We start from the raw sequence: 14,169 nt of genomic DNA on the forward strand, positions 1-14,169 counted from the left end.
CACTGTTCCCGATCTTAAATATGACAAAAACCAGACATACGAAATGAAGAAACTTTGGTACAAAGATAAGACAAAGTCTATAGATATTTTTTTTAATTAAACAAACAGGTGAAAAAAGCAGGAACTTTTGGACATACAAACCCTTCTAGAAGTCATGAAGACTGTACACCTAGCTACATTTTCTGAGCATACTAGTTGGAAATTAATTACACCAGCCGCTTTAATAAAACATATTACTTCTTTTTATAGATCTTGCCTCAGGTTGCCTAAATTTATAAGTACAGCTATACCTAATTTGTATAGTCCAGTGACAGCTGTAACAGTCAATGGATAAAATAAAATTAAGTATATAAACTTTGTCAGTAAAATAAAATGTCTTAAAACGCACATTTTCTAATAAAACATTCTGAAAATTAAGTGAAACTTCTGTGGCTACTGAAGCATCCCTGCACCCCGTTACTGAAAATATGTGTAGTCTTGATGGTGGAGAGGAAGCTGTCTGCGTTACTATATGACTACCTGTCCCTTGACTACTTTTACGCACCATCAATAGCTTTAGGGAAAATATGAAAGAGACAGAAATTGAATTTTATCATAATCTGATTAAATTATATGACTGACATGTCCCTCTTTTTGGTTACAGGACAATGCTATTGCAGCAGAAGTTCAAAATTTCACTGACATTTCAAACTCAACTGCCTTTAAATTTGAATTTTACTGGTTGCTTAAAAACACATTCATAGGTGAAGTCTGCTTAGCACTCTTTATTCTACAGAGAAAAGTGCTGCTTCAATTTCCTAAAGATGCTCCTCTTCCTTGTAAAATTAGCAAATGCTAATAGCCATGCGCAAACTCTATATCACTGCTAAGTGTAATATCAATGTTTTAGTAGGCTTATTAACCAACTACTCTACCCATCTTATATAATTCCAGAGCAGGGAGTATTCGCTATGGATAGATAAATGTCAATATTCACATCATATTTCACCATGCTAAATCAAAAGAGATCTGTTGCTTTTGCTACTGCTGGACATGGAGAAAGGCTTGGCTGCAACAGAGTAGAAACTTTTGGGTTTGAATTGCACATAAAAAAAAAAAGGGCTCCCATTTCTTCTTACAAGAAGAATGCCATGAATTACATGATTCACTCTCTTAAAATTACAAAAGGGATTGTCACGGTCTTGTATTTTTCCCGTTGCCAACTGAAATTTTTACCTAAGAGGATGAGAAACAATGAATATATCACAAGAATAAAGGGCGCAGAAACCTATTAAAACTGCTCTGTATGTTGTTGACATTATTTTTGTCTAATGCATTATTTTTGCCTCTTCCAAAAATTATTATGTGAAGAATTTAATGATTTTACCTACAGCATCTCCCATTAAAATGAAGTACTCAAACTCAAATTGCATGCCAGGACTCAGGAAACTAATTCTACTTCCTCCAGCAAAAAAAAACAGAAACAAAACCAAACAAACAACATTAAAATGGTAACCAATTCCACTAGGTACTTGGGAATTTGATGTCCATCAAAACCTAGAAGAGTTAAATGATTTAAAGTGTCAAACATCTGCTTAAGCAGATGTAAAAAAACCCAAAATTGGCACACAATGGAACAAATATAGCTTCCTGGTTATGAAGAATATGTTTTGACAAATGTTAATTTTGGCTGTGGCTATCATTCTTTTTTCAAACCCTTTCTATAATCATGCTAGCTAAATACTCAAGTGGGAACGTGCAGAACTGTAGTTACAATTCACTTGGCATAAGAAAAGGATAAGATATTATTTTCCAACTCACTAAACAGTATGGATTAGCTACTCAAAACACGACATAAATATTATCATGTCATACAGTTTATCAAACAACTCACAGCAAAAGTGAGCTGTGGAATACTTACTTACCGATAGAGTAGAAACAATATAAATATTATTGCTATAGATTACTAAAAAGGTCATTCCCTCAAATACTTAGGCATGATCTTTTGATAAAAAAAAATTACTCCTTTGCTGATGACACTAATTACCAAATAATAAGATAATAACCCAAATCACAAATTAGAGTTTAAAACACCAGAAAAGAAAATAAATGTGAATTGAGTGCTATTCCCCATAAAACCTACTATATCACTTTTCTGACACAGTTAAATCCCATAAGTAAATGCAACTAGTCCTTTACTCATTAAATCCTTACCTTCAAGCTAGGGATTATGACTCTTAATTTTTTTTTTTAATGCATAAGGTTAAATTTATAAATATTTCATAAATGCATGAGTCTAACCTGAGTAGGAAACAAACATATGCCTACCTTTGCATACAGACTTCTTCACAAAACTTAGGTCTGACATGGTGGGAAAAGGCCTTGGTAGTCAGGTGCATCAGGAGGAATGAGCATTGGCTTGACAATAGGAAAAGTGACCCAATCTGCATATAATAAAAAGAATGTTTTTTTGATTTCTGTAGTTCACTTCATCTTATGGTTAATCATACAAACTTTATGGAAAATGGTGCATGATTTTTGCAAAGGTATGGAAGAAAACATGAACTTATGCAAATATGTTTGAAGTGTCTAGCTGGTAAGATGCTTTTAGATAGGAATTATCATCAAGTAATTATAGGTCATTGGAAAAGTTTATTGCAAAATTATATTGAATTTTGCATCCTAGGAATTTCCTAGCTTTCTTTTTTTCTTTTCTTTGATGCGCAAATGAAATCTCAGCTGCTTATACTCTTGTCATCTACTAGTTAGAGTCTCAATGGAAGAAGAAAAATCTCTCCACGTAACATGGGAAGCAGGAAAAAAAAAAAAGAAGCAAAAGAGGAAGCCTACCCCAGTAAAATTAAATTAATTTTCCTTTCCATTCCTCTTCAATACTTGTGAATATTACCAATGAAATAAAGCCACTGTCAAATAAGTCAGTTTTACTCAGTTACATAAAAACTGGAAACAAAACATCTTCAGTGACATAAAGAAATAACATTGTTTGGAATAGAGGCATGTAGTCTTGCATGACTCCATAACGTTTCTGAACAAAACAGTAAGTTTAGTTTTTGTGGGTAAGTGTTTGGTTTCCCAAATTTATATGGCAATTTCAACTCAAAAACAGCTTTTTAAATAGTTCAAGATGGACAATGACCACTGTGAAGTCTTTTTCAAGATCTTCTGCACGCTTTAAGATGAGGTATTTTGCATTCTACATTTTTATTCTTCTTTTGTTGACATAATGGACTTTATTAATGCTTGCGGCTCTTGCTACCTTTGGCATTTTTTGCAAATGTGATCCTGCAACATCACATAGAGGAAGAGTAGGTGCTTATGTGAGGTGTCATCAATTACTTATCAAGGTTACCACATGCTGTATTCTCTGGGAATCACATTATAGGCACTCTTTCCTAGCCTGAAGGGAAAGATATTGGATTATCATATTCTTTTTTCAAAATAACATTCTGATTATTTTTGACCTAAGTTAATATTCAGTCTAAAAATGCCAAGAAGAGAGATGATTTCAATTTAAACTCTACTTAACCCAGTGCAAGAGAAAAACAGTAAATTACCTACATACATTGGGTAATAATTTAGGCATGCTCTGCAGTTTAAAAATTAACGTAGCATTGTTGTACTACCATCATCATTATTGTTTTATTTTAGATTAAAAAATACAGTGACTAATACTAGGCTGAGAGGTAACTAGACCAAGTTAAAAGAACCAGTGTAGAATTTCTCATCCTATTGACCACTAAACATGCTGCGGGACTATGGGTCATCTACAAAACAACAGCAAAATACGAATCTGCCTCTGCCTATATGCCACCAAGTAAGCCAGCAAATAAAATACAAGTTTAAAAACATCCTACAAGATGTACAAAATGTAGCCTAATTTGTATCTGTAGAAGAAAACTATAGTAGGCAATATTGCACAAGATGGTTAAGGGACTATTAAAAGAAAAGATGAGGTTCATGAAAAAAGCCTGTGAAATACAGAATCTAAAGGCTTCCATCGCTAAAGAGACTTAATTTCATCTATTCATTTAGCAGAGTCGATGTCTCTAAATGGCAAGAATGATCTGAAGTATTTTATCATCTTATCCACACAACAGGCACAAAATGGTAGCTGTAGTGGAAACTATCAGAGCATTTAAACAGAATAAACACTTACTCGGAGGTGTTTCCTTTAGGAATATCAGGATAAATCAGTCTCAGACTTTGGTCCTAGAGGAGTAACACTGAAGATTATCTATAGTGATGACCTTTACAGGACCGATGTCTGCCTGTCCATTTAGAATTGGATTGGTATTTGGTTTTGTTTCAGATGTGGCTCCTGTAAAAGTGAATGGGGATGCTATTTCCTCCTGCTGTAGTTTCATGAAAGGCATACTGATTAAGTAACTGGTGAGTATTTTCTTTGGAATGTCAGACATGAGACGTCTGATAGACCAAACTAATAAACCATCCTGTCTTACACTAGCACTCCCTGATACTACAATACAATGTCAGTGACAAATATAGTACTTTGTTGCCAGAAAAAGTCAGTTTTGTGTTTAGTATGTGTATGAAATACAGCCCTGCAAACAAAATGGTGAATGGCCACAGTATCATTACCTTGCTTTTATGCCTTTAAACATACTAAAAAACAATCACTGGGCCAGCTGACCAACTCTTTCCAAATACGCAAGAGTGCTCTTAAATTAAGTGCTGCACTTAAGATGATGGTCAATATGTAACATTGACTAGTTAACATCAATGAAATCAAGCAAACTTCCTTCTTAGAAGTCACCGAATGCACCACTGTGTTCTGCTAATTCAGGTAAAAACATTCCAGTCAGTAGCACTAAAAAGAAAAGAAAAAACAGAGAGTCCAGAATAGATGCAACTCTCATTTTCAGAATGACGAACATACAATGCTAACATATCCAAACTTCCTTACAATGAAAACAGATTTATTTCAACTCCACACAGACTGAAGAGGAGTAACAAATGTTCTTCATTCATAATAGTGACCACTATCTCACTGACAGACCAGGACGTGTTTTGCCACTGTCACCCACTGGTTCTCTTTCACTCTATATAATGCAATAGCACCACATCCTTTCTGCCTTTTTGCACCGTGCTACTCTTTGTCACCCTGTAATGGGTGCTGATGGTAGTATGCGAATAACGTTTCAGTGAAACAAAGGGACTGTAACTTAGGACAGCAGGCCAACCTACTGGCAAGAGATTGCTTATTCCCTCAGGAAAACGCCTACCTTAGAAAAGAATAAAATGATGGACCTAATCCAATTTTCGTCAACTATAATTGAAGTTCTTTCTCTGGCATTGCTGAGAGTTAGCGTGGGCCTGGAGGAAGAATCTCAAATCTGATTGATATTTTTCATTTATTCAATAGAAGGAAGGAGGAAGGGCAGAAAGAAAGAAAAGAACCACCACAAATAACCACGACAAAAACAGACCACAAGCAATCCACATGGACAAAAACAAGAGAAGTTCTCTTCATTGTTGCTGGTTGCTGTGATGCAAGAGACCTCCATCTTGTTTAGAATCACCTTTCTCTGGAAGTCAAAATATTATGGAAATTAAAGGCAGTTTCATCTGGGAACAAAGTTCTGCAAGTGTGTATCAATCTTGCACCAGCTTTAGAATATGGGATGACATCTACTTTGACTGAAGCCAGAGATGTGGCTTTTTTTTTTTTTTAATTGATTTTGGCTTCTCCTTATTCATATCCAAGGAGGTTAGAGGGGCCATGAAATAAAATCATATAATAATACAGCTATCAGGGTCAGGCCTTTTTCTCTTAATTGACTTTGCCTACAGGCTTCCTACACAAGAAGTCCAACAGGGCTGGAAAATATGATCCACGTCTTTAAAACCCTAGCCCCATGTCTTTATCCAATGGACTATATTTTGTGTGAAAGAAGTGTAAAGAGAAGTAAGAGGCAATGCTGGAAAGCAGCTTCCAGTTGCTATGATATGGCAGTCTTTCTGCTTCTTAGTAGCTAGCTTATATAAATAATGGTCTGATCTGAAAAGCTCTTCATTGTGGATCTGCTTAATGTTTTGAATTTGTATTTGCTAAATGCAGAGTATATTCCTTCTCACACAAGGACCTACTAGAAAGCGCTGAAGAGAGTCATTTAAAAGAAACCATAATACACTATAGCAAAGAATATGAAGCTTGCAAAGCCTGAACACTATAGCATTATATAAATGGAGACAGCTGCAACTCCTGCCAGACACAATTTTATGTCAGAACAGCAATTGAGAACAACTGAAAAAAAAAAAAAAGAAAAAGGAACATATTAAAGTTTAAAACTTGTGGTTTGGTGTTCCTAGTTCCTGTTTTCCTCCAAATCACTTGGAAATATACCCCTTTCACCTCCTTCTAAAGACATGGAATTAGAAATCTCCAGGGACTTCCCTCTTGGGTTAATTTCTGGAAATTATAAGAATACCAGAATAGCTTAGAGAGACTTACAGAAAGGAGGTAGTGTTCAATGGGAGTCACTAGTCGATTTTTCCTTTATGTAAGGAAAAAGAGAGTTCCTACTGGAATGGATAAGATACGGACTTACCTCCCTAGAGAGGAAGGATCCTGCAATGATTGCAGTAGGGAGCGTTATATCCGTTGCAGCCATTTCAAGGGACTCTTCATGGCTTGCTACTGGATGCACTCTGCACGGGGGTCAGTGTCTCCCCAAAGACGTCTATATCACTGCCAGGTCCTGAAAAGTGATTTAGCCCCAATCCCTTGCCTCTGACCAGGTTACAAAACTGGTTCTACTCATTTAAGGATTACAAATACGTTTTAAATGGCAGAGAGACATGAAAAGCTAGTATTTATGGCAAGTAACAAAAGGTAAGTCTTTTCTACTTTTCATTCATCTCTCTCATACACATAAAAATCTCTCGTATCTCACAGGTTCAAGATCACCAGAGCTTAATAAACAGCCCATAAAGAAAATAACCATATTTGTTTTATGGAGTTACTAGTTTCCAACCCCTCCCAATTCAGCCTAAACTCCAGAAATAACACTTCCCTCAAAAGAACTCACTTGCATTATCTTATGCACATGAGAACCTCTTGACATTAACATGTCATTAACAGTCTAGGATAGCTAAGAGTGAAGATGAAATTTAGGCAAGAGGAAAAAAATTTCATATTGTAGGTATGGCAGACTATACAGAAAGAAATCATAAGATTAGGTAAAAAGCAAACACCAATCCCTCACACCACAACAGCCATCTTCATTCCACAAGGCTGCCAGAATGCCAGTTTCTAAACCAATATTTTAAAGTCACTTACCTTAACATTTACTTATATTTACTTTTTCAAATAATTAATGCTTTAAAATACAGCTGAAAAAATTTTAAAGATCAGCATACAGCATTAAGAGGCATTGTTTAGAATTAAGAGACTTTGGTAGTACTGTTTCACCAACCATTCCCAAATAGGTATTACTAAAGTACTGCAAAACTTTTTTTAAGGCTGACATCAGCAAGATTCTGACTGCTTATAAAATCATGTCCCTATGGCAGCATAAATATTAATTTCCCGCTGGCCTTATTATACTCACCAAATTTGCTAATTTGTCAAAAGAGAAAGGCAACTTGATCTTCACATAACTTAAATGGGGATTATATCCACATATATCAGCTGAGGACCCAGGCTGCAATGTCTGATTGTCTTCTGATATTTTCCTAGACTGAAGACAAAACACAATACAGTTTCAATATTTATCTGCATGCTAGTGAGCACGCAATTGTGAGACTGTGCTAGCACAGAAACCGCTTTTGTTTATTTGCGCCTCTCTATCTAGTCATTAGAAACCAGTGGAGAAGAAGATAACAGCTCTGGCACAGATCTATGAGTAAAATTTTCAGGGTTTTTCTACATTTCTGTTCTCCTAAGGTTTTCATTTTTTCCCCTATGTTTTTCTGCAGCCCTAGGACCAGTAGGTGAGTGAACCAAGAACAGCCCTGAATGCCAGCAAGTCTCCAGCTCTAATCTCATGCTTCAGCATGAGACTGCTGTATGCTCTAGGCCAGTTTTTAGGCTAACACGGGTAAAACCAACCGTCGGCGTAACAAAACATCAGTGCTGGGGGTGGCTGAGAGGTGCGTGTGTGTGTCGGTTCAGCTCTGATCCTCAAAAAGGGGTGGATGGAGAATGACCAAATCCCCCGGCGAAGGGGAGGGCCGAGTTTTACCTGTGTGAGGGGAGGCGAGGTGGCCGGGGCCTCGCACCTCAGGGCCAGCACCCGCTGCCCTCGGGAGCAGCGTGAGGCATTCGCCTCTCGCTCTGCTGCACCAGGGCTCCGAGCCACTGGACAACTCTTCCCCCTGAAAGAGTCGGTAGGGAGGAGGAGGAAGGCAGAGCCTGCCATGGCGAGGGCAGCCTGACAGGTCTCCCGCTCCCTCGGCCGGCCCCGGGGACGCACCTCAAGCCCAAGGTCCTGCCGCACCTTTCGCAGGTTGCCTGCGGGCTCTCGAGGACGAGGAGCTTCTCCGAGAGCGACTCCCCAGAGCCCTTCCCGCCCACCTCTCCTCACCCTCACAGGCCGCTCCGCACGGGGGCGAGCTGCCGCCCGGCCCCTGCTGCCGCTCCCCCCCGCCTCGCTGCGGGGCCAGGAGCCGCTCCCGCCGCCGGAGGTGCTCCCCGGGGCGGGGAGGGGAAGGTCAGCGCGGGGAGGCGGCACCGCTCTCCCACCTGCCCACCCCTCCCCTCCGCCGCCGGCGAGGTTAGTGATGAGGCGGCCGCGGGGAGCGGCTGGCGGTGAGCAACCGGAGGAGTTTGTTTGCTGCCTGTCCCCGTCTCCCTGATGCTCTGAGCCGGAGTCTCCTCCTTCTCCCCGGGCTCGCACCCGGGCTGGATGCTCCGCTCGCTCCTCGCTTCGCTGCCACAGTCGCCAGCCGCTTCCCGCCGCCCCGCAAGACATGGAGCCCTCCGCTGCCCCCCTGGACGCCACTCCGGACCCCGCCATCGTGCAGCCCCCCGGGGCCAGCCCGCCGGTGCCCCCTCGGGAGCAGCAGCAGGAGCAGCTGCGGATCGGGGAGAGCGGGCAGTTCAGCGAGGGGCTGGAGGACAGAGGTGAGCGCCCGCCCGTCCCTCGCTCCGCACGCTGCCCGCCTCTGGCATGCCCCATCACCTTCCCTCCGACTCGAAACGCCGGACACCCAGCCCCGACAGCTTCTCCTCCACCTTCCCCACAACACCCTCCCGCCTCGCTCTCCCGGAACCCTGCTCTCCTCCTCATTCCGCCACAGCAGCCCTTCCCGCCCCCTCTCCTGTCAGCCCTGGCAGCCCCGCACCGGCTCCTAACTGCCCCCACCAGTAGCTCTGCCCGCAGCCGCCCGCCGCGCTTCTCAGCGCCCCGCTGTCCTCTCGACCCCCGCTGCTCTGCCCTCGACCCCCCCCGGACTCCCAAGCGGCCTGCAGGCCCCGCTCCCGCCCTGCCGCCGTCTCAGCGCCCCCCGCCGCCTCCCCTCAGCCCGCCGCCGGCACTCGCTTAACATCCCCCCCCCCCACACCTCTCCGCGCCGCCCTCGAAGCTTTTCCCCGTTTTAGTTCTCGTGCCAGCACCCCGCAACAGCTTTAAAATATTTTTTTATAAACTCTGTTCGTGGCTGTTCCCACCTCGCCCGGAAACTTGCCGGCCTGGCGGGGGAACGGCTGCCGGCGGCACATGGCGCCGCTCCCGCTCCACAGGCGAGGGGCGCAGGTGGCGGCGGGGGGCCCTGGGGGTTCCCGGGAGGGGCCGGCGGTGCCGAAGGTTTTCTCGCCGCTGAAGGGAGGGAAGGAGGGAGGGAGGCCGGTGAGGTTACCTGCCGGCGGGGCTTGCGACAGCAGCCTTCCGAGAAGGGGCTGCGGTGGTCCGCCACAGCCCCGGCTGGGCAGCGGGGTCAGGGCTCTTAGCTGACTCTTCGTTTCCCTTCCCCTGGCGCATCACTCGTTTTGTATTATTTGTCTAAATATCTGAGCAGGAATGGAAAGGTGCCTGCTTTCAAACTGTGTTACTCTCAAATACGAAGCACACCTTTCTCGGGCATCTGTGAGGCGCTCGCTGACCTGCTGCCCATAAAGGCAGCTGCCATTTTAACCCTCCTCATTGCCCTGTCCTTAACGCTGCCAGACTCCTCTTCCTCACGATTTGTCTGAATTTTTATTTCATGGTTTTCCTTAGCCTCTCTGTTGCTTTTTCTTCCTTTCTCTTTTTGCTTTCAGCATCCTGGAGTCCCTTTTGTGTTCTCCGTCTTCATCCCATCCTACACGTTACCATTGCATCTCCCGTTCTTCCCCCAGCTTTCCAAATGCCCGTGCTTGCTCATAAATCCTAGATACGAAGTAGAGGAGTAAAGGCAAAGAGCGGTCACCATTGTCTCTGGCAGGTTTCAGTCATGTCGGGGCTGGGGACAGCCTTTTTTCCAGGGGTACTCTTGCTGTCACCACCGATGGCAGAGGACAGACATTATGACTGAGGGAATTTGAGGCTTCAGTTCTCTTTTAAATAACGGAAATTGGGAATTTTGATTATGGTTCAAACTTGGAAGCTTGATTACAGAAATTTTTTAATTTGTGCCCAGTATGACAGAACTAAAGACGAAAGCTGGCCCTTTTGGTATTAAGGGTAATTCCAAAAATAGGGTGTCTGTTGTAGCTAACCATATCTCTTTCTAGGAGAGAGATGAGACTAAAGCTGCTGATTTTATTTCCTTCTCTGCCTTCACACTCTTTTTATGGCCCTTGCAGTAGCTTTCGTTTAGCCTTTCCTATAGTCACTGATTCCATCTACCAGGATAATTCCCAGGCATTGTAGAGGAAAATCTGGTATGCTTTTTGCAGGTTGTCCCTGTTGAAATTGTTACAGTCTGTCCTTTTAGATTGTACTTTTTCTTATGATCCTTTCCAATGAATCATAGCAGATCCAGTTATAGAGATGATACTTCCGTGTTTGCTAAAAATAAAAACTAACCCTAAATTTTGGAACGAGATATTTGCTCTTTAAGAGCCATATCAAAAATCAGTGATAATTTTGTGGATGCGGTCCTTAAATTAACATCTTAGGTGAACAATTTTTCTATTAGCCTTATCTCTTACAAAAATTCTAGCTTGACATTTTAAAATGATCCCTTAGCCAAATAGAAAAGTACTTCTGGTAAGTCAGCATATGGTAAAGAATATCCTAGAATCACTTCACAAATATGCCAAGCTTGTGTTCTGCAACTGTTAGGCAGGTTTTTTCTCCTTCTGATTTTTTTTATGTGAAGAAAATCTGTTAATATATGAAGGTACTGAAAGATAAAGTAAAAATCCAGTGGATTTCACCAGCTCATCATCTTTTCTTTACCATAAGGATATCTATGTGTTAAATAAATTAGTGGCAATAAAATTATTCAGTGTGTTAATTTAAGGGCAGAGAAATTTTATCAGAAGATGCTAGCTTTTTATTTTTGTAGCAATGCAGGTCATACTGAAAGATTATCTTTCAGCCTCCTGTGTATGCTTAAAACTTGTTTTCTTAGAGACAGTGGAAAAAATACGGAGGTTTACCTTGTGAATTGTGGTGTTGGGTGTAAATTAATGAGCTTCTAAATAATTTTTATGCTGTGGGCTTGGTAGTCATGTGAATGAGTTCGTATTTTGATGTGCCGTCCTTTAGGACACTCGTAAGAATAATATGATCTTTCTCCATGATGAAAACTGTAAATACAAAAAAATTATTTGAATTATTTTAGGAAGGAAGGGATCACATCTCTGACAGCTAGAATATGCCAGCCATTTTGAGAGAGAGCGAGAAAGACACACACAGAGCAGAAGTGGTTCAGTTTTATAAGGATTGCAGTCTCTGTCATACTGGACACGTGCTTGACATGTGAATAATAATCAGCAGTGCTGCACTAGCTGTGGGGCTTATTATTCATTTCTCAATTTAATTAGAATACTTGATTTGTAAGTATCAACTGTGTGTGTTGGAGTTCCCAGGTAATAGTGAGCTGTAGCCATAATTATAGGATGCCGTTAAAGAAAGAAACAGGTGGGGATGTCTGTCATTCTGATCCATGTTTATTTGAGGTTTGAAATATTGATAATCAAAATTGACTAAGAAAACCTACTTTGCTGTACGTTTCAACAAGATTTGGGCTGTGATTTAAAATCCTTGGTTTGTGGAGGGGGCAGGAGGGGCGAACACACAAAGTGGGAGAAGATGTGTTTTCTCTATGGTTATGTTAGTAGAAATCTGTCCTTTCAAGATGTGTTGTTAAATTACCTCATATCAGACAGCAATTAAACTGTGCATCGTTATATGTAGTGGCAGAAGATAGGCCAAACATTGGGGGGAAAAAAAAATTTCTTCACACAAATTAAAGTGGGCTATGTGAGAAATAGCTGTGCAGTACTATCGGTAAAAGACTCAAATCTTTCAGAATTGTCATCTGGTATTTTCATGTATTAAAGAGACAAAGAATGCGCATAATAAGAAACAGCTATCATTTCAATATAGGGCCTAGTAATTCTCCTGCATTGCAAGTTTTCAAATTCTTTTCCGTTCATAAAGAGGCGAGTGTGTAGCACAAAAGTGAGGTAATATTTTAAATTTTCTAAAAACATGGTACAAGCATGAAATTCTCACAGTGGTTTTCTGAACTACCGTAAAGAAACTCTGCTTTATTGTAATTGAGGTGAAAAAAGCATGAAGAATCTTTCCAAGACAGCATGAATCCCACCAATTATGCTAGGATTAGAACCAGTAATTTTGACAGACTTCAAGTGGCACAATAAAATCTGGTGGCTCAAATTGTTACCACCCCTGGATGCCTGCCCCACTGCTGACACATTGCTGCCCCTGAGGCAGGGATGTCTGATTCACTTCTGAATTGATTCAAAAACCATTGCAGTTTTCAGCCAGTGTATTACAGTCAGTTGAAATTATTATCTGTTAACGTTAATAAACTTGGTGAAACATGGTGTGGGTTCAGGAGTACACCGATAACTAGATAAGTGTCCCTGCCTTGAAAGTGGTAATAGCCATCCGAGAGGAAAGCGGGGAAGGTGAGGATAGTAACAGCTTCAGCTGTTATGTTTTAATCTGCTGCCGAGTCTGACAGAGCCCCTGTTCCCAACCCTTTGTCTAAGACATTAGACCAGCTACTGAAAGGTTGTGCCAGTGCTGCAGGTCAATGCATTCAGTGCAGGCAAGTCCCTCTGAAAAGTGATCATCATCTAATAGGAACTACCCACATGTTCTGGAGTAATTCATTAAGAAAGTTAAAAACCATCAGGTATTCTCACAAGTTAAGCAGATTTGAGCCGGAACTTGCTGGTGAAAAAGAATGTATGTTTCAAATTAAATGCATGTATTAAGCACAAAAGAATGTGGATGGGATATATGGAAGGCAAACATATTACATTCTGAATGCATTGTAAAAGTGACTTAAGACAGACTGGGAGAATGAAAACCAAAGAATGTTGTTGTTTTCTTTATTTTTAACCTGAATTCTTCACTGTGTTTTAAGATGAATGGAGAAAAGACTTCTACAAATTGAAAGCATCAAAAAAGAGAAAGCAATCCCATTCCCTTGTGTTCAACAGACTTCTGTGCTGTTTGCAATAAGGACAGAATTAGTTCTTCAGTTAATTCTAGATGGGGATGTATTCTTGCCTCACATGAAGGACATAATGCTTCAAGAGTTTTTTTTCAGCTGTGATAGCTTTGATTTTAAAGTACATCTGCTTCTACTTCTATGCTCAATATGTGCCGTAATTCCTGTGCATCGGTAGGTTGTTTTGCAGAGACTGGTGAGCACAAGTTTTTCTCCTATGTTAATTATGTTCAGGATCCTGAAGTTCTGAAATGAGTTTTGATCCGAGTGAGTATAGGACCGAGCCCTTTCTTGTGTAGATGTACAGGTGGAAAACCTAAGTGATGTGAATTTCCGTAACTGCCCTACAATTGCAGTGCTTTTTTGAAGTGACTGATGTGTGGGTCTTCCTATGTGAAATCAAAACTTCTGTGTGCTCTCCTTGCTTACTCATGTGTTTCTGGTGGCTTCATTCACTTAACCTTAATAATGTGAGCAGGATTTGATTCTGTATTGATTCTATAGGTAATACAGAATGTAAATATGTGATCTAGGTCTGAGCTAGCACAGCTGTGTTTTTAAAAGGAACAATGT

At 41.2% G+C, this 14,169-nt stretch overlaps 2 protein-coding genes across 3 annotated transcripts in view; one reads left to right on the top strand and one right to left on the bottom strand.

Moving 5' to 3' along the window:
• ACMSD (aminocarboxymuconate semialdehyde decarboxylase) overlaps nucleotides 1-8,652 on the bottom strand; it is a 51,156-nt gene extending 42,504 nt beyond the window's left edge. The window contains exons 1-3 of the mRNA XM_063341908.1: nucleotides 8,547-8,652; nucleotides 7,572-7,700; nucleotides 2,308-2,423 (exon numbers count right to left, since the gene is read on the bottom strand). The gene's annotated coding sequence lies outside the window, so the exon portion shown is untranslated. The remainder of the gene's footprint in view (nucleotides 1-2,307; nucleotides 2,424-7,571; nucleotides 7,701-8,546) is intronic.
• A 270-nt stretch (nucleotides 8,653-8,922) lies between these two features.
• TMEM163 (transmembrane protein 163) overlaps nucleotides 8,923-14,169 on the top strand; it is a 101,016-nt gene continuing 95,769 nt past the window's right edge. For both annotated transcript variants that reach the window (XM_063341910.1, XM_063341911.1), the window contains exon 1: nucleotides 8,923-9,085. In XM_063341910.1, coding sequence (XP_063197980.1) covers nucleotides 8,932-9,085 — 154 coding nt within the window. In that variant the 5' untranslated portion in view covers nucleotides 8,923-8,931. The remainder of the gene's footprint in view (nucleotides 9,086-14,169) is intronic.

The sequence above is a fragment of the Chroicocephalus ridibundus genome, chromosome 7 (assembly GCF_963924245.1).
Source record: "Chroicocephalus ridibundus chromosome 7, bChrRid1.1, whole genome shotgun sequence".
Classification (NCBI taxonomy): Eukaryota; Metazoa; Chordata; class Aves; order Charadriiformes; family Laridae; genus Chroicocephalus; species Chroicocephalus ridibundus.